This window comes from Centroberyx affinis, unplaced genomic scaffold, assembly GCF_046629955.1.
Source record: "Centroberyx affinis isolate AG114_WGS23_722 - 3 ecotype Tasmania unplaced genomic scaffold, CSIRO-AGI_Caff_v1 ptg003438l_1, whole genome shotgun sequence".
NCBI lineage: Eukaryota > Metazoa > Chordata > Actinopteri > Beryciformes > Berycidae > Centroberyx > Centroberyx affinis.
This window is the reverse complement of record NW_027281410.1, coordinates 5,001-32,500: the sequence shown is the minus strand read 5'-3', so window position 1 is coordinate 32,500 and position 27,500 is coordinate 5,001. Positions and strand designations below refer to the sequence as shown.

General features: G+C 41.3%; 1 protein-coding gene and 1 non-coding gene across 2 annotated transcripts in view; one reads left to right on the top strand and one right to left on the bottom strand.

Annotated features, from left to right (window-relative positions):
- The window catches only part of LOC139661039 (carbonic anhydrase-related protein 10-like), a gene marked incomplete at its 5' end in the record, with an annotated part of 37,690 nt that overhangs the window by 6,357 nt on the left and 3,833 nt on the right, over positions 1–27,500 (bottom strand). The window contains 2 exons of the mRNA XM_071539362.1: positions 754–849; positions 3,211–3,396. Coding sequence (XP_071395463.1) covers positions 754–849; positions 3,211–3,396 — 282 coding nt within the window. The remainder of the gene's footprint in view (positions 1–753; positions 850–3,210; positions 3,397–27,500) is intronic.
- trnas-cga (transfer RNA serine (anticodon CGA)) lies at positions 8,821–8,901 on the top strand. The gene has a single exon. It is a non-coding gene; the product is annotated as a tRNA-Ser (tRNA).

The following is a 27,500-nucleotide window of genomic DNA, read 5'->3' as shown; positions in this document are numbered from 1 at the left end:
TCAGTAGAATTGAAACAGTGAACTAGCACCTACCAACTACCTATTCCATTAAAGGATAAGGCCGGTGTTTTTTAATGCATTGCTTACCGTCAACAAATCCTATGAAAATAACAAAATCAACAATGCGTTTGCTCTACTCACGTTACTTTCTGACTTCCCACGTACCTTTTTTAGCCTTCAACCCGGAAGACATTGGCTCAAATTGTAAGCTAAAAACCTTTAAATACAGCTCACAAAGACATAGTTTACATTTTAAAAATCGCAAACTGTTTCCACGAAAAGTCAGGCTGTTGTAGTTATTACCAAATCAAATTCAAATGGGAACAAATTCTTCATTACGCCGGGGACTATTTTCTGTGCTACGGAACTACTTTCCTGATGATGAAATATGTTGCAGAGCAGCAGCATGGCTCTGTGACGTGTTTTTAATCTTTTTTTTAATAGAATGGAGTTCTATGGCTGCTGGGACATGGCTGCATTGGGCACCGGCTACATGGACGAGACTTGTTGGCAAAACAAAATTATTGTTGATTTTGTTATTTTCATAGGATTTGTTGACAGTAAGCAATGCATTAAAAAACACCAGCCTTATCCTTTAAGCTTTACATTAAATAACTGTGTGATATTACTGTGTATCTGATCTATTTGTTTCAAGTAGACAGTACACAGTGGAGAGGCACAGGGAGGATCAGAGAGAGAAAACAGCAACCAGGAAGCAACCAGGAAGCAGTTATCCTGGTGGGGCAGGCTGACCTTTATGAAGATGGAGACCACAGCGATGCCATGAGGACTCCTGGCTGCCTCACTGTAGTTGGCATACAGATCCTGGTTATAATGGATTAACTGAACCTGAGAGAGCGAGAGACAGACAGACAGACAGACAGAGAGAGAGAGAGATAACATACTGTGAAAACCTGAGACAGGAGAACTGACCTAAATATTTGCCATTTTTTCCTTTGTGTGTGATTGAATAATTGCAACTTTCTATTGTTCAATTATCTTTGTTGTTAATATTGCTACTTTTTCTTGATTATCACTGTTTTGCTTTGGCAACAGATACTGTTGTATTTAATGCCAATAAAGCTCATTTGAATTGAATTGAATAGAGAGAGAGAGAGAGAGAGAGAGAGAGAGAGAGAGAGAGAGAGGAGACAGACAGAGAGAGAGAGAGAGAGAGAGAGAGAGAGAGAGAGAGAGAGAGAGAGAGAGATGTATTAGTTACAGGTAACAAGCATACCTGAAACCTCAGTAACAAGGCAGAATGAAGTGTTGGAGTGGAGAATTTTATTGCTTAAATTATTGATTAAGAACTGATGAAGATGAAAAACAGCCTTGATACACACATTGAAACTACTGTAACTGCAGATAATTAAGCAGGCTACTGTCTGGGAGCAACATCCCATCACCCTCTGATCCTATCACCTTGATTTCTTTGTCATTGTATCCTGTAACCAGAGCAGCCTGAAACTCTCCCTATTGTTACTACAGCTTAGTTTGCATACCAGTTGCCTACAACCATTGGTCCACTCACTGTATAAATGACTTCCTGTTCCATTGTTCTGTGTGTAGCTTGCTTTCTCAGACCCACTGTGTCTGTAAGCTAACCGTATAGTATACTATTAAACACTCCACACCACCAAACTACAATGATTCTGAGTGATTTCCTCAACAAACTTCTATCAGCGGAGCCAATGAACCACAGTTTCACTGATGCCAACTTCACTTTGTCACTAGATTTAGCTACAGATTCCCCTGGTGACTTTATTTCTTGAAAGCAACTAGCAACAAATCCAGCGACTTTTTCCAACCATGGGGAACAGTGTTATTGTGTTGACTCACAAAGGATTTGGAGAAAAATCTGATGCCGATTTGCACTACTTGCTCCTCCCTCCGCTAAGAGTGGGGACTGAAGCTTATATATTCATATGCAAATTAGCGTATAACATCATTAGCAACTTCTGGCGACTTTTTGAGCATTATTTTGACTGTTGCAGTATTAGCAACGCTGCACAGTTTTTCAGAGCACAAGTTAGCTACCTGGCAAACTTGAATGGCAAAGAAGGAACTCTGGACAAAATCTAAATAAATGATATAAATGGCAGTGGCTTTTTTCTATTTATTCATTCATTCATTCACGCATGGCCATGGCATTTATGATCTTGAAAGGTCAGCAGCTAGCTAACTAGTTTACCTAGATAGCTATAGGCTAGCAGCAGTTTGAACATGTTTGAACTGTCAGCTAGGCTAACTAGTTAACTTTAGATAGCGTTCTTTCTGTTAGTAGACTTAATAATATTAGCTCCCTCCTGTCTTGCATCTTGTCTTTTTCACTTGCATGTTACATAGCCAGAAATATGTCTTCGTTTGGCTCCACCCACTGAGATTTAACTCAACCAATCAGATCATTTCTGCCTCCAGAGCAGCTCTGCCTCTGAAAAATGTTTGTTGAACCAAAACTTCAATCTGCCATAACAAGGGAGAGCAGCATCTCAAAAGTTCTCAGCTTCCCTTCAGCGTGTCAGTTTGTCTCTCTGGACAGAGAGACGTGTATTTACAAAACAAACACACTATTGTGATCACTGTCTGTTTGAAGATAGAGATGTACAGGTAGGCTACACTCTCCACAGAGCCCAAAACTCCACAGAGGGAGGGGAATATTCTCTTCTCCAGTTCTGACATCCACTTATAAATTTACTTCACAGCAGACAACAAGCTTTGATAAGATTTTTCACATTTGAAAAGGTTACTCCTTAATGAGAGATGACTGTTTCAGAATAACTCACTGTGTGTGTGTGTGTTTGTGTGTGTCTGAGTGTGCACATATGTAAGTGCATCTTTGCATTTGCCAATTTTATGTGTGTGTGTGTGTGTCTGTTACGATGTAAGCTTGTGTGGTCATTAATCATAATGAACTTGCCAGTTTTTTCTGTCAAGCTAGCAGCACTTATCTTATTAGCATATTAGTATGTATGTGTATGTGTCTGTCTGCATGTGTCTGCAAATGTTGTTATGCATCGTTGCGTGTGTGTCAGTGTGTGTGTGTGTGTGTGTGTGTGGTCTCTGTCTGTCTGACTGTCTGTCCTTGGTTGTTTTCATTCCTGAAATGTAGCATAACCATCTTCCACAACCGCTGCTGCTGTGTGTGAAAATAATTACATTTATGCGTCTCCTGTACCTTTTTATGTGTCAGTCTGTCTCTGTGTCTCTCACCTCTCCGGGGAAGCCCTGTCCGTTGAGGAGGTGCTCTGACCCCTGGGCGTCTTCGCTGCCAAAGTGGAGGCGGACCTCCTCCAGCCGGTAGCTGTAGCCCAGCGGCCCGCCGGAGATGTTCACCAGGTGGGCCTTGTCCGGCCGCAGGGACACGTGCTTCCCCGTGTTGTACATGGTTCCTCCCATCTACGATAGAGGAGAGAGAGGGTGGGGGGGGTCACACTAGTGTTGTCATGGTGACAGTACAACTTCAATACCAAAAGATTGAGTTAAATATTGAATCTTATTTGATACTTTCACTAAGTGTTTTCAGCAAGCTGAAATTCCATTTCAGCGTCAACACCAGAGGGAGTATACATGCGGATGGCACACAGATTGGAGTAATTTAAATAGCAGTTGAAAGCAGCTGAAAGATTGGTTGCGCCTCGTGGCCAATTACCTTTTTTATGTACACAGACAAAAAGCAGAATCGACAGATACCAACAGTCACTATTCAGTTTTGACTTGAAGAAATATGGAACTATTTATCTTACAGAGCCTTCAGAGATGGATCAAAGATGGATCAACTGAAGTCTTTGTTCTGTGACATTGCTGCATATTTTTCCTTGTTTGCTGTGGTATCATAGTAGCATGGATTTTTTTTATTTTAAACTTGGTATTAATGTTGAAGTCAAAATTCTGATATTGCGACAACACTAGGTTATACTAAATGTGCGTTCGCGCTGCAAGTAACTCATAAAACCTCGCACCGGCAGTCTGTTTACTTTCTACGACTAGAGAAAAGTCGGTGGATGTTTCCTGGTTTGTCGGTGTGGAAAAGTTGTCTGCAGCTGGATGTCCTCCAGCAGCCAGTCATGTGCTAGCTGACACACAGTAAGTGTAAAATAGGCTTATGTCCTGCCTTTTACTGCAACAGCACTTGTGTTAAACCCGAGCGGCCAAAACCACGACTGAATTTTGAAGCCAATACGGAAGTGGCGGCAGCGGCTCCAAAAAAGACTCCAAATTGTGGTCCCATTGACTGAATGCAAGTCAATGGGACCACAACCCAACTTCTGCTAAACTTATAAAGTCAATACATTTTTTTCGACAAGAGGTTATGGTCTCAGTAGCTAATTTCACTTCTTCTAATGTGTGTCCTTATGGCGATTTTCAAAATAAGTGTGTCATTAACGGGATATGACGGATATAAAACAGGGTTGTTTGTTAGTGATTGACAGGTCGCCGATTACGGGCCAATAGCAGCCGGTCAAAATAATACGTAAACCCAATCTTCGGGCTTCAAAACGGCCCTTCAGAAGCCAGTGGGTGGCGTCACACTCACCCCGTCCATCTGTTTTCACAGTCTGTGGTTAAACCTAACAAGCTAGCTCAAATCAGCCACTGGAGCGTTAGCATGGCGCTGTGGTTGCTAACAGCAGTTAGTTAGCAGAGAGAGGAGGGTCTCAAAAAGCCCCAACTTCACTCTGAATATTACAGTAGTGTGAATCTGCTCATTTGGGACAAGGTTTTATTCCTGGCCAAGGCACATTCTTTATCCATAAGCATAGCAAATGTCACTTAGTGGACACTTTTATCCAAAGCACCCTACAGTATGAGTGCATACATTTTTAGCGTGGGTAGTCTCAGTGCCCTACTTATTGAACCATACAACTTTTGTCTAACTAAAAAGTGCAGAGAGGAAGTGGACAGCAGAAGTAGGATGTGCTCTGATGTGGTTTGCTGCACACTGTTTTTTTTTTTTTCTTTCTTTTTTTTTTTTAACTTTTAGGGAAGGTTTAGTGAGCTCAGCCCCCGACTCCCTAATTATGGCACAAGAGGACAGGCAAGCAAAAAGTTCTGCTTCACCTCACTCTGGGTATTACGCTCTTATATACCGCCAACTGATGATAGAGGCAATGTATGCTGCAGGCAGGACAGAGGAACTACAAAGTGCTGTCATTTTTTGATGTTGGTGGTGTTGGTTGTGTGTGTGTGAATGTGTGTGTGTGTGTGTGTGTATATGGAGGCAGGGTTATGGAAGAAATTGAACCTCTAATTAATATTTTGACGGCCTGGTAATGCATTGATTTTTCCATGACCCTCCCTGAAGGCTTGAAAACAAAAAAAAAAAAAAAAAAAACCTCAACCAACTACCAAACCACCCACCCAGCGAGGAACCAAACAAGCAAAAACATGACTGAGATCCCCAGTTAATCTCGGGTGTCCGGTGTGGTCACTGGCGGGAAATCTTCACGGCGCACAGAAAGTGACGAATCAAAGCTTTAGAGCGGAAAAATACAAAACTGTCACCTAAACAGCTTTAAGCAAGCTGGACTCACTAGCGATGACTGGGATGAACCTGCCTGCTCCAACCTACCAGCCACTGAGAAGAAGACATTTCTTGAAGTATGGTATATGGCATGTACATTGTTATATTGTTGATATTTCCATTCATATGTATCATACTCTATTTTTTAACTGCTAATTGTACTGCTTGAATATAATGCTTATTGGTTATTGTCTATTCCTTGTGTCTGAATATTGCACTGGATGCCTCCTGATTGTTTGCTAGTTGCACCGCACCAACTTACCAAGCTAAATTCCTCATATGTGCATATGTACTTCTGAATCTGAATCTGAATCTGAATCAGACAAGTACATGATATGGTATGTAAACCCTTTGAGAAATTGCCTGTGATAAAGGACTATATAAATAAACTTGACTTGAAATTTAGGTCCAAGGAGAGTCAATTTACTGTTTTCACGGTAAATGATTTCTGGGTAATGAAGTCCTTCAAACTTTCAAAAAATTCAAACCGTTATCTCTCGCGGCCACCGGCAAAGTTACATAGTGCAACTTTAAATTTATTAGCAATTTAATTAACGTGATCAGTACCAAAAAAAAACTGGCATTTTTAAACCTTTATTATTATTTATCCAGGGGAGGTTGACTGACTAAAGGTTACTCTTTTTAAGCAATGCCCTGCTTCATTCATTCATGTTTACACCTGGGAGCTGCTCAGGTGTCCTGCAGTCTTCTGCTGTTGGCTGCTGAATACAAATACTGGAGCAGCTGGGGGTTAAGTGGCTGAAATCAGAAGTTGAACAGGGAAGGAGTGCAATGCATTCGCTTTCCTAAGCAATACTCCACTCAGTTTTAACATGGGGGTTATTCAGCACTTGACCATCACTTGAATGAATTAAATTGAACGAAAATAGCCTGAAAACTGACATTTAACACTTTTGTGAACAGATTCAACAACAGATCCTGCTGCTGTGATTTTCAGTTGACTGTTGGTCCAACGTTTTAGAACATAATATCACCGAATAGCATTTTTATTGATAGAAGAAAACATAGCAGAGGGATACCATTTAGGAGAGAGAGCTCCTGCTTGGGAGACCGGATCTACTTTTATTTTTAGATACAATTTTTAGTGTAAACCAAGAATAGAAATGCAAAATGATGACAGACCCTGGATGCTTTGTGGTCTTAAAAGCAGTTAACCTGTTGTTGAATCTGTTCACCAGCGTGTTAAATGTCAGTTTTCACTCTGTTTTCTTGCCTCATTCAAATGGGAAGTACAAATCTGAACGGCACAAACTCGTCCAGCTGCATCTGATCTTGGTGAGTAGTTTGTATTCTGGTTTTCAAGTGCCAAATAACCCCCATGTTAAAACTGAGTGGAATACTGCTTTAGCCTGCATGTGTGTGAGTGTGCGGCCCCCATGTTGCATCATAAGTTTATTCTAAGTCTTTCACTGCCCTTTGGTCTTGCTGTCCTTGCACCATGTTTTTTTCCCAGAATGTGCTATGAAACTCAGTAAATTGTCGGGCCTCCTCTGCAATAACTACACAAACAGCACACTCTTCTCAATTTACTGCAGTTTACCGACGTGACTGGGTGCCGAATCCCTCGATATATGAACTAATAAAGATTACAGGAGAGTGCTCCTTTATGTATTTGTTTGTCATTGCCACTTCGCCCGCTGAAGAAGGGCGTCTGGCCCGAAACGTCCGTGCGGCAAATGAATATACATAAAGGAGCGCGGCCCTGTAATGTTTATTGGTACTTCTCTGCACCAATGTCACCGAGACAAATTCCTGTGCATTTATTGTGTTTGACAAATAAAGTGATTCTGGTTTTTAATTCTAAATAGTGTGGATTAAAAGGCCTTTCTGTTGCTGCCGTGTCCCCAATGTCTTGTCAGTTCCTCGCAGCGCCCCTGGCAACGCATAAAGCATTAATACTCTTTAGCCGCATGCCAGCCATATTCATCATACATATTATATGACATTTGTTGCATTCACATATTCATTACTGCTATTTGTACATAATAAATGAGGAGAAAGCACTCAGGCTCAGTCTAATTGTGGCGTGCCACTGCTGGGGTAATGTGAAATTAAACCATTACTCACCAGCCTGGAATCAATTCACAGCATAATCCTAAAAAGATAAGCGCAAAATTATTTATTTTAAAATAGGCTGAGGATTTAGAATCTAAAAATGACCGAGTGATTTTCACTCTTTTATGCCAGTCAGGAAGAGTTTCAGCTACAGACAGGCGGCACAGAGGCTAAGCGCACTATTATTTATTTTTTTTTTGTATTTTTTTTTTTTTGCTGTAGGTGCTATGCTCAAAAACCAAAGAAAGAGTGAGGTGTGAAAAGGCTCAAAAACTTGATAAAAAAAAAAGAACAGCCAGCACTGAAGAAATGACTGAGCTTCGTCTTTATTCAGCATTAACATGGTTCAGCTATACAGGGAACGCTGATTAAGACAGGGGAACATGTTCATTGTGACGGCTGAATAAAGCATTCTCTTTTCCTCTTTTTCTCTTTTGTTTTTTTTTTTGAAACATTGACATCTAAAAATGAGTAAGCGCTTTGCACCCGGCTTGATGTTACACACCGGGAGAACAGCTGCGCTTACAGATGAGCGGAGCAGGAGCTGAGATCTTAAGAGATTTCAAAGTCTCGCTTTAAAACAAGAACCGCTTTAGGTGACACAGTCGACGCGCAGCAGGTGGGTCTTTGGCGGTATGGCGCGCTTTCTGAGCCGAGCTGCGCTGGCTCCGCCGGATCGAGGAAGACGAATCAAACGCACTCCGAGTAATTGAGTACAAACAGGTTTACGGCCCGTTTGATGTGCGGCCTTGGAAGACCCAAACTGGCAAGAGGCGAAACTTCAAAGCCTTCGTCTACCCTTCTGTCAAGCGAGAGATGGCATCGAAATGTGTGCGGAGGGGGAGATGGAGAGAGACAGGAGGAGGAGACAGAGACAGAGACTGAGGGATGGGGGGGGGGGGGGGGGGGGGGGGGGGGGGGGGGCAGATAGAGAGAGAGAGAGAGAGAGAGAGAAGACGGAGGGAGAGAGGAAGAGAATAACAAGGATAGACATGAAGAACTGAGGAGCTGGGAGGGGAGGGGAGGGGAGGGGAAGGGAGAGAAAAAGCTGCAAGAGAGCAACGACGATAGAGACAGGGACAGAAAACAGGAGTGTGGGGAAAGACTTGGGACAGCAGAAGGACAAATCGAGGAGGGACAGAGAGAAAGCACAGAGCGCGAGGGAAAGACGCAAAGATGAAACGGAGGAATAGAAGACACCGAAGGGGCCCGGGAGGCTGCGAGCTGTGATGGCCGAGTGGTTAAGGCGTTGGACTCGAAATCCGATGGGGTTCCCCGCGCAGGTTCAAACCCTGCTCACAGCGAAGTGGCAGGGAAACGCATTAGCGAGGGTTCATCTTGCCGTATTCATAAATGATGCCACAGGCACGGGCGCGGGGTTTTAGCCTAGCATCAGCCGCTTGTGCTTGAGCAAGACACTGGAACACTGGCAACATGGACAGCAATGTATTAAATATTGAGATTAAGCTGTTTCCAAGTGTTGCTTATAGAACTATTCCCTTCATATTCCTGCTTGCATGCAGCGGAAAATCGCAAAGTCCGATTAACAGGACAAAGGAGAATCACTGGAGAAAAAGACAGTTTGAGCCTGTAATTAAAACTTCATGATATCCATTTCCCTCTAAGTCCTGAGCATGCTGACAGTTTCAGCCTCACCACAAAAATTGTTGGCACTTCTTTTTTCTGCTGTCTTCGTCTTTTTTCCTCTGGAAACAAGTTCCAACCTCTTGCAAATCCTCCAATAGAGAGTCGTAGTTGGATTAATGTGTTTACAGTCTAAAATGACCTTCAATAATGAGGCAAAAATCAGAATTCTCCACATGTCTTAATGACCTTACCCAGGTTAAGGTAATCAGAAAATGCTGTTTACATGGCAGTTTCTTATTCAGACTGTTGTCTTAATCGGGTTATATCGGATTATTGCCGTCCATGTTAATGTAGTCAGTGTAACTTGCTCTGGTTAAGATTATCAAGGAAATGCAAACCTCAAATGTAAGCAGGTAGAATTAGAGAGAAACAGAATCTTCACTCTTCATCATATGATCTGCTTTGTTAATTTGTTCCTGACAGGAAGGTATAATTGCTGTTTGAGGAGGGAGGAGAAGGTAGCAGATCCCATCTGACAGAGGGGATTGAGAGAAGAAAGGGGAGCGAGTGAGTGAATGTGTGAAAGACAGAAACAGAATATCAGAGACGCAGACGGGGAAAGACAGAACGACAGAGAGAATCAAGGCCGACGCACGCTTCCCAGCCAAGTCATTAGTCAGAAGAATAATAACACGATTTGCTCGGTTCAACTGTTCATATTTTTTTTCTCTGTTCGTTGAAATCGCAATTAGTCATAGCAAGATGTATGATTTGGGCAATCAGTGGGAAATGAGCCTGGTTCAGGAACAGAAGCCCCTCCTCCACACAGCTGGATAGACGGGCTATCGCTGATATGAGAAGGAGGTGTGGAGTAGTCAGTCATTAAGTGATGTGTTCTCTCGGGACGATGGTGAACAACGTGCAAAAAACAAGGAGAGCCATGAGGAACATGGGATAGTGGCATTCCAACAAAAGAAAGAAGCATCAAGCTTTCTTTATGCCGAAACACGTTAGGCCTGATGAAGCCAAAATTTTAAAAATGGTGAACTGAGACCAGGCTTTTGCTGTTTTTTTGGGGGATTTTTGGCGTGCCGATATCCCATGTTCCTCATGGCTTCATCATGTTTTAATCAGAGCAGAGCGCCGAGCCAAAAGAGCTACAGGAGGAAGCGCAGATACATTTCATTTAATATAAAGCAGATCGCCAAAACGACTTCAAATGGTAATCTACAAGAGTCTCTTTTTATCTTTTATTTAGTCTCCATCTTTGTCCCTCAGCCTCACTGTGGCGTTTCTGCACTGCTTGTCCCACAGATCACCTGTCAATCAAACAGTGTGGGCGGAGCTTGGACTTTCTGTTGCTGCAGTTTGAGTTTCTCTTTTTGTCTCTTCAGCCATGGTGGCTATCGCTGCTCATGCTAACTACGCAGTTCTTCTTCTTCTGTTTTTTTCCAAACAAACCGGAGAAACGTAAAACGCATCACTGCGATTTTTCCTAGGAAAGAGCTACCAGACACCGGCTGTTTAGAACAGTGATTCTCAACCTTTTTCATATCAAGGACCCCTAATTTACAGCAATGGACCCCCATTTGATGAGATTTTGTCTCTCGGACCCAAATCTGAGAATATTTGCATTGTTATATAGAATTTTGATTTTTTTTTTTTTTGACTATCTGTATTGTAGGTAGAGAGATAACAATGAAACTATGATCAAAACAGTAATTCTTCTACATTCTCTAATTATGTTAACTTCTTGTAAATTAAATAATGGTGAAGTTTAACAATTCATCAATTTGCTGTGGACCCACTGAAACCCCCTCAAGGACCCCTGGTGGTCCCCGGACCCCACGTTGAGAACCACTGGTTTAGAGCAGACAATGGAAAAGCTTTCATGAACTGAGTATTGGTCGAAACGCTGTTGTGTTATATCAGTTGATGACAGAGAGTGGCAAAATGTACATTTATATGAAAATATTATGAATTATTACTTTAAATAAACTGCCCTAAACAGATGTCCATGACCCTGAACAAACCACAACATTTTAAAGCATGAGTTATTTGTCGCAGAGACAGATACTGACAAAGAAATACAGGATCAGAGAGCGACTCAGACAAACATACTTTAGACAGAGAAAAACAGTATGAGAGAGAAAAAAGGAAAGGGACTAGCAGGACTGACAAACGGAAAGACAGGAGAATGATGGGGACAAAGAAAAAATCAGACAGAAAAAGAAATGGATGGAGGATGAGAACGAGACAAACTGCAGCATGGGCAGAGAGAAACGGGTTAGAGACAGACAGAGAATTTGAGAGACAGACAGAGGAACCCAGAGACAGACGGAGAAATGGGTTTCGGAGAGCTTTAGCTCCTCAGAGTAACAGGAGGGGAAATTAAATGCTAATATTTAAAAGAGGGAAAGCGATCGGTCCCACCTGGGCCTGGGCTGTAATAGGCCACTGCATAATGCATGCAACCCAATGAGCACACAGTGAGGGCCGAGGTTTTAATTTAAGTCTTCTGCTCTGTCGGTATCTATTAGAGACAAGCTCTCTGGCTATCCCTCTGTTGACACTTTGGGCCTAATTATCACACCAGAGGACGGGCGAGTAGAAGGCTCTGCTTTGCTTGCTCTTTTTTTTCGCCGTTCCACTGCTGGAGACCGGTGATTTCCAGCCACTCTCCCCCGCAGGGATCCGGCAACTCACCCGTGATAAAGAGGTGGAGCGCTGCAGGGCGGGGGGGACTCTTACGGGGCTTTAATACATATTCCAAAAAGAAAATACTTAACTTATTTTTCAGCAGTTTGGTATGTTGTATTTATGTTGTCACGTGCCAAAACCCTGCCGTCCCAAATCACCACTGATGGAACAAAATGTGCTCCCTCCCGCTGCAGGTGAAGCCATGCAGTAACTTCCTCGGTAAAAATTTACATTACAGTTCGCTACTTAATGTTTAATTACATTGTTCATTTATTATTGATTAACTACTAATTGATATATTAGTTAGCTACTCCCTGTCTTAGTCACTATTAAGTAATATGCTGATGAGTGATTAAGGAGTTATTAATGAATCGAGAACGACAAAGTTAACTGACAATTTAATTTATCACAGTTTATGTATTCATTCAGTAGCCACTGGTAACTGTAATGCTAATAAATTATGTAGTGTGTAAAGAAGTAACATGGGAACATACCATACCAGTGGTTATATGTTAGTTCTGCTAATTACACTAATTATGTGTGGAAACATTTGCTAGTGAAAGTTTGCCAGTGCAGTTTTATGTCAAAATACACTCATCTTATCAGCCTAAATCTCAAAGTGGCCCCTGTAGATTCGCTCCATTTGAGCCAAATGAATGAAGTTCTGGTGTTGTGTTTGGACCTTTGGACACTTCTCCGTCTACATTAAGAGACAAGTCAAACTTTAAGAGTGAAACAGAAAAGCTGTCTCACGCAGCGCTCCGTCCAGAGGAAACTGGACTCACCAACATCAGATCTTCTCCCTTTCTCGTCCTTTTGGTGTCCGCTGGCATGAAGCAGCTGGTAAACATGAGCGTGCTGCGTGACGTTCACTGACATCCAGGAGGTAACGTGATACTACATTAGTGGTAACGAGTAATTTAATGGATTCGTTTTTCAATGTATGTAATCAGTTATTAGTTACATTCTCAAACTTACATTCCTTTCAAATGGTTCAACTTTTAGTTCGTGCAAATGAAAAAGAAAAGCAATTAAAGTATTGCGTTATTAAAAGCAGACATGCAGTAGCTGCGGCTGGCCTGTAGGCGGCGACTCGCTGTCAGAACGGACAGCAACAAACTGCAGAAGTTGGAAATATTTGCACTACTTTGACCTGATCGAAGAAAAAGACAAGAACATTATTGATGACTGTAAAGCTTACCTTTCACTATCATACCTAAGATTTGAACTGAAAAGCACTTGCCGACGTGTTTTGAGCGCCACCTACTGTTTATTTTGAGACCAGACATGATCCATTAAGCCTCTGTGAACTTACTAGTTTACCGTAAATCAGTGGAACCCAAATAAAAGACAGATAGCTTGTCTTTCAGATGTTGGTGTTTTGTTTAGATAACAGTAGGTTATGTACTCAGCGATTTAAGTGAGGAACTTGAAAGTACTCTAATGTGTTACTTTTAATAAAGACTTTGAAGTAACTGAAGTTAGCTTAGAAAGAAGTTAGCTAGAAAATTAACTTTTCCTTACATTGCTGACATCACGTCACATGATGTCTGGGTAGTGAAGTTCACATTTTTCAAACCGTTACATCTTGCTGCCATTTGGAGCTGCTGAAATGCAAAGTTGCCTCGTATAGCTTTAATACAGTTTTCTTCAGCTATTTGTTTACAGATAAAACGTGATCGGATTTTCAATATACTGCCTTTCCATCAGCTTCTCCCCCCCCCACCACACATCGCTGCCACATTTGGAGATAGTCTTTGGCCTGCAAATTGGGAACTACTGCTACAAAAAAAAATAACAAAATCACTGTGAGGCTATTAATGTTTGCTTGGGTTTGAGGGTTAGTACATTAAAAGCGGTCAAGTACTTATTCATATTCAAAATTAATCCTTCATCCTTATTCAAATCCCCAATTAGAGAACAGTGGCTACGTCCATCCTATTAATTATTTTCATTTTAAAACAAAACCCTTCATTTGAATGACATTTGAATTGAGTGCAGCTGTGACGGCGGCTAACAAGATCTGTTCTTTGAGCTGTGGAGCATTTCACCATGTAACTGGGACTCGTCACATACTGACCTTACTTTATTCTCGTTTCTGCTTTTCTCATACAATCAGTAGAACTTTGTGCTCTGAATTCATTGCGTGTTGGGTATTCATGGCCTTGTAAATCTTCAAACAGGTTTTTTTCCACTCTCTTCAAATGTGAAATTGCCTCAAAGGGTTTCATCTAAAAGATTTTAGGTCAATAGAGTCTCTTGGTCTTTAGGTCACATAGTCTCATAGGTATTTTGGTCTTTTTGGAACCCACTTATTGAAAATTGGTTTATTTATTTTTAATGGCAGCAGATGTTGCAGCAGTTTCAGCTCATGGATTCAGTTGCTAGTAGCAACCAACCAGCCAACCGGCACTCAACACAACCTGATTTTTTTGGACGCGCTAACATCCAAGCTTTCAAGCTCACTTCCAGTGTAACCACATACACACACCCAGCGGCCAATCTGCTTATATTTAGCCTGGCAAGTTGGTGGTCAGGTAAACTGTTTTTTTTTTTTTTTTTACCTCATATTATCCTTTAAAATGTCCTGCTAACAATGGGACATTTTTAATAATTTGTGCAAACAAAGTGGATGCCATCTCTGTTCATCCCACCTTAAATGACATTTTCTGTATAGCAAACAAAACACAACATTTGGAACATTTTGGAACATTTGGACACATTCGACAACTTTTTGCTAAAGCTGGAAACTAGCGAACCAAGACTTCAGGTTATAACAGCTTGGAGCAGCTTCAACATTTCCCTTTTTCTTTTAATTATTTCAAATCATGTCAGTAGATAAATGAATTATTTTTCTCACAGATTGTGGTAAAGAGGAAGTTAGTTATGCTAGCTTTGTCTGCTTTAGCCATTCTATCAGTGTTAGCAAGCTGAAAGCCACTTAATCAAACCTAGATGGATGGCTAAATATTAATACGTTTAGTCAGCTATATAAATTAGGTTAGGTGGTATTCAGTTAGCATGGTAGCTAACATGAGTGGTAGCTAACGTTAGCTAACAAGGTTCAGGTTAGCTTGCTAAGTTAGCACCGACAGAACGGCTGAAGCAGACATTGCTAACGTAGCTAAGTTCCTTTTAGCTACAATCTGTGAGAAAAATAAGTCGATTGTCTACCATCAAAAACAAGCATGTGCCTGATGTGTGTTTTCACTGTGTGAATGTCACACACATCCGCTCACACACACACACACACACACACGTTTGTAGTCAGTGAAGGTCCTCATAAATAATATATTAATTCCTGACCCTAAACTGAACCCTCTCCACCACATGCTGACCTTAGTTAAAAAAAACAAATAAAAATAGCTGCACTGTCTTATTTATTTGTAGTGACTGTGACTCTTTATGATGATGTGCTGAAGTACTCAAGGAGAGGATGTGACGTGTATCTGTTTGTGTGTGTGTGTGTGTGTGTGTGTGTTTGTGTGTGTGTGTGCATGTGAGGGAGAGAGAAAGAAGAAGAGAAAGGCTGTCAAAATGATTAATCCCCTGTTTGAATGACCCTACACTCACCTCTATCTACTTCCATCTACTCTCCTCTCCTCCTCCCTCATCTCCTTTCCTTCTCCTACCTCTTTTTCTTTTTTTTGTCTCCTTCACTTCTTGTCTTGTTCTCTCACCCTCTTTTCTTCCCTCTTTCTCTCCCCTCCTTCTTCCTCTCTGCTTTTCATCCTTGCTCCTTTCCTACCCGCTCCCTGATCACTACCTCCTTTCCGTCGCTTCCTTTGCTTTCCTTTCCTGTCCTGTCGTCATTTCACCTCTCCTCTCTACTCCTCCTCCTCCTCTTCCCATCCATCGCTTTCAGTCACTTCAGGCCAAACTGATCTCCACTTGCCTCCTCTACTCTCTCCTATATGCTCTTCCCTCTCCCTCCCTGCTGTTCTCCTTTAAGATTTAAGCTGGGAGTAGTAAAAGTGGAGACACCCGACTCCTTCTAACCAGCCAAAAGCACAAAACGGTGACAGAATCATTATTTTCATGAAGATTTCGCCTGTGCTGGTCACTGACAACCGCATCTCCATCAGTGTGTTGGTAAAACGAAGGTCTTTAAGAGCTTACAGCAATCAATACCCAGGATTATGCCGGCACACGAGTACGGAGCCTCGATCTGGATTTGAATCTCCATGAGCTTAGGCATTTGTGAAGGATAATGGCTGTTCTTCTCATGCGATGTGATATTCAGCTGTTGTCTTGGTCTGGGAGGAGTCTAACCCTTCAGTTCACACTTAATACACATCAAACGTCTCCAGCCTCGGGTGGAAATTCATTCATTTCAAATGAGAGGATCCGTCACCGCCGCGACTCGAGTGTTGCGTGTGTCGGATTTGTTTTACTTGTGTTAAATGTGTTGATTATGCACACGTAAATCAAAGCTAATGCGTTTTTAACAACAACAAAGAAAAATCGCTCTCTGTGATGTTTTTGTCACGAAACCATTTTGTCAGTCAAAGTTGAATTGATCATGTAATCAATCACTGGTTTCATGATATTTGAGGCACAGGATCCTGAACTCTGCACATGGTTTGGTTCTCTGGTTGCAGCCACGCAAACATCAAAGACCTTTAGCCACCGCAGTTAAAGAATGGGAGGCTGAAGGGAAACTGAACCATGTTTCACTCTGAAGCTTCATCTGAATATCACAAAGCCAAACCAGACCAGACCAGACCAGACCAAACTAAACTGACCAGACCAGACTAAGCTAAACTAAACTAAACTGACCAGACCAGACCAGACCAGACCAAACCAAACCAAACCAAACCGACCAGACCAGACCAGACCAGACCAGACCAAACCAAACCAAACCAAACCAAACTCAACTGACCAGCCCAGACCAAACCAAACCAAACCAAACTAAACTGACCAGACCAGACCAGACCAGACCAAACTAAACTAAACTAAACTAAACTAAACTAAACTAAACTGAACTGAACTGAACTAAACTAAACAAAAACTGACCTGACCTGACCAGACAAAACTAAACTAAACTAAAGTAAACTGACCAGACCAAAGCAGACAATACTGAACCAAACTAAACTAAACTTAACTACACTAAATTGACCAGACCAGACTAAACTAAACTAAACTAAACTGACCAGACCAGACCAGACCAGACTAAACTAAACTAAACTGACCAGATCAGACCAGACCAGACTAAACTAAACTAAACTGACCAGATCAGACCAGACCAGACCAGAGCAGACTAAACTGACCAGACCAGACTAAACTAAACTAAACTAAACTGACCTGACCAGACCAGACTAAACTGACCAGACCAGACCAGACCAGACCAGACTAAACTAAACTAAACTGACCAGACCAGACCAGACCAGACTATACTAAACCAAACTAAACTAAACTAAACTAAACTAAACTAAACTAAACTAAACTGACCTGACCAGACCAGACCAGAACGAGTCTCTCACTTCTTTCGCATATTTAAAATTATTGGCAAACATATTTTCTTTGTTCCATCGGCATAAGTTTCCTCCGACCGGATTCCGTTGTTCCACTTGTTCAAACTGAAAGGTTTAATAAACATAAAGAAAGAGATTCACTTAAATACAATTCAGCAGCTTGACTCAGAATCAAAGAGAATCTGCTTTGCTGGGGTTTGTTTATGTGGCAGAATTGATTTTCAGTCTGTTCCTCCATACTGTGGCAGTGAATGGAGAGAGAGAAAAAAAACACAATTCTTCGATCGTATCTACCGGAGCAACAGATAACAGAGAATCGCAGATTTTGGGGGTTTTATCATGGAGGAAGATACACAACCCAAGATACACTGAAGTCCAACATCACTTTAATCTTACTTCATTCAACTTCATTTAAAAAAAAAAAAAATCTTTGTTTTTTCAGTGCAGAGGAAACCTGACCATGAGACTGCAGACAGGCAGCGTCGCTTACAGGCTCTTCACTTTGACCCCAAACGCAAACATGGAGTCAGATTAAAAAGGATGATGCAAGTGTAACACAATAACAAATTAGCGGCACAGAGAAGAATGTGATGCTTCTCCCCCGGCCTTGAAGCACAAAACCCGGCTCCTCCTCTGTCAGAACTATCTGGATATTTATTATTTAATGCGACATCAAAATTAAATGAAATCTAATGAAGAAGTCGAAACTGTCTCTGGGTTAGTTAATGAGAGATTGTCTTCACGGATCAATTACTGTGTGACTGAGTGTGTGTGCTTGTGTCTCTCTCTCTGTGTCTGTGTGTGTGTGTGTGTGTGTGTGTGTGTGTGTGTGAGTTTCTGTGGGTGAACGTGCGTGTATGTGCATGTGTGTGTGTGTGTGTGTTTGCGTCTGTGTGTACCGGAGTCAGTCCATGAGATAGGACATGACTAATGAACTGTCACTTTCACAACACACACGCACACACACGCACACACACACACACACACACACACACACACACACACACGCACGTACCGCCCAATCTATTAGTAAAATGTCAGCGTGCTGCAGAGCATTCAAAGTCTTTGTGAAGACAGCCATTTGTCATATTTCGAGGCCTTATCGCACCTTTCTGTAGATTCTCTTTGCTGCGAATGTGAAGGTCACTCTGTCACTGCAGCAGATGTAAATGAAGTTGATGGCCTTTTCAGAGCAGCATGGTCACAAGTTGACGTATTTATGAACAATAGACTGCAGTGACGTATGGCGGCGGTTGATTGCCCATAAATGAAGAGTTTCACATCCACCATCTGAAAAACACGCTATCTGCTCTCACAAAATGATTGATGTTTTCAACAGTGGAAAATATGACGCTCTTTGAATAAAGGATAATGTGTAGGTTAATAAACTAAGGGGGATTAAGTAATTGATAACCCTTGTTGACCCAGTAGGAACGGCAACAACATCAGCAGAACATTTTAATTCTTATTATTTAACATCTTTAAAGTCTGGGGCATCCCATATAGAAAAGTGTTATTTTGTCAAACAGAGACTTAAAGGAATAGTTCACCCAAAAATGAAAATCCTGTCATCATCTACTCACCCTCATGCCAAATGAAACACAGGTGAAATTTGTTAGTCCATATAACACACAGGGAGGTTGGCAGCACAACTTGGTAGCAGCCTTCTCCAAAACAACTGAAGTCAATGGGGACCTGTTCTTTAGAGCTCCAAAACAAAAACAGCCAAACCATCACACTGTGAATAGAAAGACCTATACACCATTATTTGTTGCAAATCAATCAGCTGTAGTTAAGATTTGCACTAAATGATGGTGTAAATATACTGTAGGTCTTTTTGGAACTCTGAAGAACTGGTCCCCACTGACTTCAGTTGTTTTGGAGAAGGCTGCTATGGAGTTGTGCTGCAGCCTCCCTGTGTGTTATATGGACAAACTTCACCTGTGTTTCAACTGGCATGAGGGGGAGGAGATGAGGACAGGATTTTCATTTTTGGGTGAACTATTCCTTTAAGTTACCTGCTACGCTTTAAAGCAGCGGTTCTCAGTCTTCAGGACCCAGAACTCTGCTGGTTTTCATTCCAGCCATCTAATCAGGGACTGATTCACACCTGGGATGACAGGTGAATGTTATGTCATAAAAATGTCAACATGGCGGTGACCGTCTGACCACCAATCACCAGGCTTCAAAACGGCCCTTCAGAAGCCAGTGGGTGATGTCACACTCACTACTCCATCTGTTGTTACAGTCTATAGCATGGTGAATGTAGTAGTTAGAAAAATAAACGGTAACACTTTACAATAAGGGTACATTAATTAAGGGTTAGTTAATGCTTATTAAGCATTAACTAACCCTTAATTAACAGTTAACTAATGTGTCTGGTAATCATTTACTAATGGTGTTCATGTTAACTAAGGTATTAATTTATACATTATTTAATCAGAATCAGAATCAGAAATACTTTATTGATCCCCGAGGGGAAATTGGGTTACATTGCAGCTGCTCACATTGTAGAAGAGAATATATATAAGCATAGAGAAATTATAAGAAATTATAAGAAAAATAGAAATAAGAAAGTAAGAAATATGTAAAATATGTGGATTATACTACAATATGTAACAATGAGAATAATAATAATATAGAAAAAGAAGAAATAAAAATGATGTACAATATGTGCATCATAAATAGTATATAATAATAGTCATCTTTAGAAACTATTAAACAATGTATAAATTAATACCTTAGAGACATTAGTTAACTGTTAATTAAGGGTTAGTTAATGCTTAATAAGCATTAATTAATGTACGCTTATTGTAAAGTGTTACCAGAAAAAAAAATAATTATCATTTCATTTACCGTTATCTAGGTAGATGTGACAGTATGTAGTGATGTGAATCTCAGGAACTACCCCCCCCCCCCCCCCCCCCCCCCAGCTGTACTGCAGTCTGTTCCAAACAACTCCTCATGCCGGGTGGAGCAACAGTGCAGCAGCAGTGCAACAGGCGTGGGGATATGATATCTGTACTTAGGGAGAAGCCGAGCTACGTATGAGTAGAGCTCCTCAGCTGAGTGTGTGTGTGTGCGTGTGTGTGTGTGTGTGTGTGTGTGTGTGTGTGTGTGTGTGTGAAAACAGAGAGGATTAATGTAAAGCTGTAAGTAAATGCGGCCTGTGAATTTTGAAGCAACAAAGAAATCTGGAGGCTGACAGCAGGAGCCGAAACACCCAATCTGTTGTGCAGCGGCTTCTGAGGAAACTCACTCACAAGAAGCCACAGCGCATGAGAGGCTGGCCTGGATAACTGGATAACACACAGGCAAACACGACACACACACACACACACACACACACACACACACACACACACACACACACACACACACACACACACTCCACAGTCTTACCCGAACACACACACATGCACTTGCCCTCGATCTCTGACTCTCTTCTTCTCTCTGTCATACACACATGCAAATGCAATCTTACGTTACACTTGCCCTCGATCTATCTTTTGCATCTCTCTCTCTCTCTCTCTCCCTCTCTCTCTCTCACACACACACACACACACACCTACACACACACACCCAATCTTGCACATACACATCTATCTTTGATATGTCTCTCTCTGTATCTCTCTCACACACGATAACACATACACACAAACACATGCCCATGATCTCCCTCTCTCTCTCTCTCTCTCTCTCTCTCTCTATCTCACACACACACACACACAGACACACACACAATCCACAGTGTTACCCAAACACACACACATTCACTTACCCTCGATCTCTGACTCTCTCTCCCCCTCTCTCTCTCTGTTTCTCATACACACATCCAAATGCAATCTTACATTGCACTTGCCCTCAATCTCTCTCTCTCTCTCTCTCTCACACACACACACACACACGCCCAAACACACACAATCTTGCACGTACACCTTTGATATCTCTCTCTCTCTCTCTATGTATCTCTCCCACACTTTCTCACACACAATCACACATCCACACAAACACAATCGTACAATACGCATACACATGCCCTCGATCTCTCTCTCACTCTCCCTCTCTCCGACACACTCACAAACACACACGCACGCACACACACACACACACACACACACACACACACACTCGCCAGGACAGATGGCCAAGCTATGTGCTCTCACTCAGCAGATGAGCATTAATCATGAAACAAGACTCAAACAGAGGATTTAACTCTTACTGCAGTTGTGCAGCTTCCTCTACAAAGCCCTAGTTCATTTTTCTCTGGAAGAGAGACGGCAGTTCACCCTCCTCCTATATTTCTCTTTATTCAAATGAGGGAACACAGCTACTTTACAGTTTTAGATGCAGAGGGATCATAGAGCAAAGTGTTGGAAAAAAAGACATGTAAGACTTCTGTTTTAAAGCAAAAGGCAGCAAGAACTAATTGAAGTTTGAAGGCTTTCAAAACCCAGAAATCGAGTGACGTGAGGTCATTGAACTGCAAACTCCTCCGACATAAATCTCTTCTTCTTAGTGACGGTGGAGGAGGTGAAGAGTTTTCTCTGGACGGAGCGCTCGCTCGCCGCTGTTTGGGAGACAGCTTTAGTTTTCCCTCAGAAGTTTCAATTTGTCAGTTCCTACGCGTGAGAACATTTCCCCGCCATTGATCATACCCGACACCAGAATTCAATTTGGGTAAATAAGATGAATCTATGGCCTCTCAATCAGGGCAGATGGTATGATCTTCTGTGTTACAGCCCCACTTGGTGATTTAGACCAGAGATTCTCAACCTTTTTCATATCAAGGACCCTAATTTAGTTCACATTAGAGCCACAGACCCCCATTTGTTGAGATTTTGTGCAAATATTGTTATCATTAGATATGATTTTGTACAAAATTCCATGACTATCTGTATTGAGATAACAGTGAAACTATGACCAAAACAGTCATTCTTCTACATTCTCTAATTCTCTAACTGTGTTTAATTGTTGTAAGTGAAACAGTGCTGAGGTTTAACACTATATCAATTTGCTGGGGACCCCCTGGAACACCCTCATGGACCCCTGGTGGTCCCAGGACCCCACGTTGAAAACCACTGATGTAGACTAAGACGAGTGCATTTTTACAGACAAATCGCCTAAATTTAAATTAAAATCGCCTAGTGCAGCTTTGATATTTTGTTGTAAAGTGTTATAGTGATGCATTCACATCGCGGTGATGCATTGATGATGATAATAGTAAATAAACCACACACACAAACACATAACAGAAAACAACAACAAAACAGTCAGTGGGTTCAGCAGTGCTGGTCCTGGCAGGGCGGGCGGTTCGCTGCCCACCAGGTTCACCCAGGCTAAAAATTTATACACACATGGTAATGTGAGATGCTTTGGATAAAACTGGCGTGTGATTGGTTTAGCTCTGCCCAGTAGCCTGGTCTGTTGGTCCTTTTATTGGGTTCAGTTTTACAGATTAGGGAGGAGAGGAAGACAGGAGGAGACAGGAGACAGAAGGAGCGAAGGAGGGAAAAAAGGAAGATGCTGACAGAAAGCAGGAAATAAATGAACATATACCATTTTTGTTTTTTTCTCCAAAACGCTTCATAGCACCATGATTGCATTTTTAGCATGGCTGGCCCCCGAGGGTGAAGCACAGGTGTTAGAAGGTGACACCAGTGGCAGTTATCACCAGTGGGCTGAAGGGGGTTCAGGTTTAATTAACACAGTAATGACTGCGATTAGTAACTGTAATGTAATTACTGAATTTTGAATTGTATATATTTTTTTTGTATATTGTACAACACTGGTAAAGAAGAAGGTTGTTAATCTGAATCTCTGAACTGACCAGTGAACTGAACAAACACAATGGAAAACGGGGTAAAATCAACAGGGAATCTAGTCATTCTTCTGCAATATTGCTGGAATTTACATGTTAACACACTGCGTATTGCACACACACACACACACTGTTACAACTGTAATGACATAATTAACATAATATACCAATTTGCAGGTAACAGTGTAATAATCCTGTTAACGTAATACATTTATCATTAATATAATCAAGATTACCTACCAACAAAACTTTTTCATATTAACATTCTAATTGTTACATTATTGGGTTTTGTTACATTAACAGGAATGTTGGGTTAGGTTTAGGGTTAGGGAACTCCTAGGGCAGTGGTTCTCAACATGGGGTCCGGGGACCACCAGGGGTTCCAGGAGGTCCCCAGCAAATTGATGAATTATTAAACTTCACTATTATTTAATTTACAAGAAGTTAACACAATTAGAGAATGTAGAAGAAAGACTGTTTTGATCATAGCTTTACTGTTGTCTCTCTACCTATAATACAGATAGTCATTCTTGACAAATTCTGGAGTCTGAATTCTGGACAAAATCATATCTGACAATAAAAATATTCTCAGATTTGAGTCCGAGAGACAAAATCTCATCAAATGGGGGTCCGTGGCTCTAATATGTACTACATTTGGGGTCCTTGATATATAAAAAGGTGGAGAATCACTGTCCTAGGGCATGAGGTGTAGTTGAATTTGTGTTGTTGATTTCATAATCAACATGGGGGAACTGTGGAAGGAAACTCAGCATATGTATTAACAGACTATATGCCAATGAGCACCTCACTGTAACCCTTGTGCCATAACTTCCTATGCCAGCGGGCTTTAATGTCAGCACATTCTGTAAGGTCCTTTGAAGATGAATAAAAGACTGGTTCAATCTCTTCCTCTTTGAAGAAGTGTACATAGCCTCCTGCTGTGAATCTCCTTTCAACAGATATACATTCAAGTAAGACGAACCTCTGACTCCAGAACATTTCTTCAACAACATGCTTCCTCTTCCATATATTCATCCCTTTTTCAGATGTGGCCCCACAGCTAACAACCACATTTATGACAACAAGCTGTGGAATGAATTGTGACTGTTATCACATTATCAGTTCAGTTATTTCAGATGTCAGCTGCTGACTGCTGCCACACCTATCACATCTCCTTGGTCTGGTCTGGTGTCTGTTCACACTCACATCCGCTCTGTGTGTGTGTGTGTGTGTGTGTGCTGCTGCTCCACCTCAGCCTCCACCTGCTGTGAGTCTGCAGCCTGGAGGTCTTTTTCCTCTAAATTAATCCACCGGGGGATTATTTGCAGCGCTCTCTGCATCTTATTTATCATGTGCATGTATTACTATGCTGTTATGCAGAGCTGGGGACTTGAGTCACATGACTTGGACTCGATTTTAATTGCTTGAGTCTTGACTTGCTGCATGAGGAGAAGACTTGAGACTTGACTTGACTTGGGTTCTGGTGACTTGGGACTTGACTCCGACTTGTACTTTGATGATTTGAAAAGGTTTCTGAAGTCTTGACTTGAGATCTTGTGTTTGTGTAAATGACTTAGATTGAAAGTGACGAGATTTGTTCCAGCAGACGACTGAATTTAAATTCTGTTTTCTGAATTTGTATGGAATGATTTAATTTATTGAAGTTGAAACTGATTATAGAAATCAAACTCATGATGCTCTTACCAAGTTTTTATCCTATTAAAACCATATTGCATTGAAAAGTCCTAGATATTTAGTTTTCTTTAAGATATTAAATTGATATGGAAAAATTGACTGGACTCTTGGTTTGTTCTGACTTGACTTGCTGTTCTACATTGAGACTTGAGACTTGACATTAATGACATGGACTTGACTTGGACTTGACTTGGTAATCTACATTTAGACTGGAGACTTGACTTGAGACTTGTGCCTCAAGACTTGAGACTGACTTGGGACTCGAGCAAAGTTGACTTGGTCACACCTCTGTTATTCTGCATCACTGCAGCAGGGAGTAGAACCATACTGCCAAGTCGAACTGTATTGCCGACTCTGTAATAAATGGTTCAGCTACTGACATGATGATTCCTGACAGAAATGTAATAAAACCCACGCAATGTCAGAGTTATTACATTAACAGGGGAAAAAAAGTAAGGTACATTTTATTACATTAGCGGGAAATTTATAACGTTGACAGGATTATTGCACAATTAACTGTAATTTATTATTACCATCACGGTTTATGGAATTACATGCACTCTGCCTCACACACTCTCAAAAAAATATGCAAAAACACAATAAATTTTGTCTATTTTTACAACAAATTAGACCGCAGAGGGAATTCCATCGTACACACTTGCACGCATATTAACAAAAAAAAAAAACTCCATGCAAATGTATTTCCAGAGTGAGCTGTGGCACAGTGTGGAGTAATCCAGACGACCTGTGTTCCCTGGTGTCGTGTCGTTACGGCGACCGTTAGTGATTGACACTCGTTCTCTCTGGGAATAACATGGAGCTCGCCCTCCAGCTCCTCTCACCGCTGGAGCACAGTGAGCTCTTTGGGGGGGGGGGGGGGTGGTGGGGGGGGTCTGAAGGGGGTCATGGAGGGTACAAATGTTCCCTCTGGGTTCCTGAGGCCTGTGGGACGGTGTTAGTCGCTCACCATGAAAACGACAACGCTTTGTAGTTCAGATGAGGACAAGCAGAGTGTTACTGAGTTTCTATTGCCTTTCAACTAGGGCTGAAAGATTCTGACAAAAAATTTAATTATTATTTGACAGAATGTTGTAATTGCGATTTAAACTGCGATTCATATCATCACAAATTTTTTTTCTAGTCCTATTTTTTTTTTTTTTTTGTAAATTGTTAAGCAAGAAAACTGATTTTGTTAAAAAAAAACATAGATGTCAGTGTGCAGGATTTACTGAGTTTGAGTCTGATGAAAGGTTTTGATTCTTGAGACCAAAGACCTGCAGCTCTAAAACTGATCAGAACCAGATCCAGTTTGGACCAAACTCTCTCGTAAGAAATGAATTGCAGCCTCTGCGATTTGGAAATTACCGAAGTTCATGTTGCGATTTTTTTTTTTCGATTAATTGTTCAGCTCTACTTTCACCACAAAGGACTGACTCAAAGGACTTTACAGAACAACCCTACCTGGATCTAACTAATCAACAATCAGTCACAAAACAAGATGATGTAATACAGTATATGCAACAAAATATACAGTATATATATGTGCTTTAGATGGGCAGGAATGTACGGTACTGTCTGTGTGTATTTCTCTGTGTCTCTATGTACCAGATATACATCGTGTAAACACTCTGCTCTTGTTGGAACATTATGACCAAAGGGAACGATGTGTACAACACCTTTAGTCTTTCAGCCCACGAGAGCTTGAGAGCTTCATAGAATTTTGAATATGCAGCATCTGATTTAACGGCATAAAGCAGCGCGCGGATTTGAGTAGGAAGCTCGCTAAAATGTTAGGTAAAAGGTAAGTGGCTGAGTGCCCAGGGTTTGTCATTTGTGTTATTAAGAGGGCACTTTCCATTCTAGTTGTTGAATTAGGACCATAATGACCCTTTCCTATATCTGTCCAAACCAGGTCCGACACAGACAGTCTTAACACCGGCAAAACAGACACGGCCTCGTTATGTAGACTCAAAAATCCATTTCAATCATAACATCAACAAACACATAAAAAAATGCCTAAAATACTTTTTTACACAATTAAAAACAGCATTTTTTAAATGTGACTTGAGTGAATGCAAATTTACAAAACCTACAAAACCAAAGAGCAGAAACTGTGCGTAAAGTGAAGCTAAGAAAAATGAATTCAAGGTTTATTTCCTACCCTGACAATAACAGTGTTGATATAAAGGCTGATAGTACATCATTTAATAGTATGGTTGAGTATAATTTTTGTTGATATGGAATCAAAACTCTAGCCATGACCTTTGACCTTTGAGTTCATTCAGAGTTCATTGCTGCTGTCAGAAAAAAGCCTCTTAACTCCAATTACGGAGATTTTCATGTTTCTTGTTGACTAGAGAGGTAACATGCTCTTCCATGGGCTGTGAAAATTTTAGGACCTTTGGACTCGTGAAACCCTTTCAGAAAACATTGTACAATGTGAAAAATGCATGGTGCTCAATCTAAAAATAAGGCCGTGTTTCTTAATTCCTCCAAGGTCGACGCTGGGAAGGAAGTATTTTCTCCCGGTAATCAGGCATTCAGCTGTTTCCAGACGTGAACACTTATGAAATTAGCATCTAGCATGATGATAATCTCAAACTTCAGCCAACCACTATGACACCAA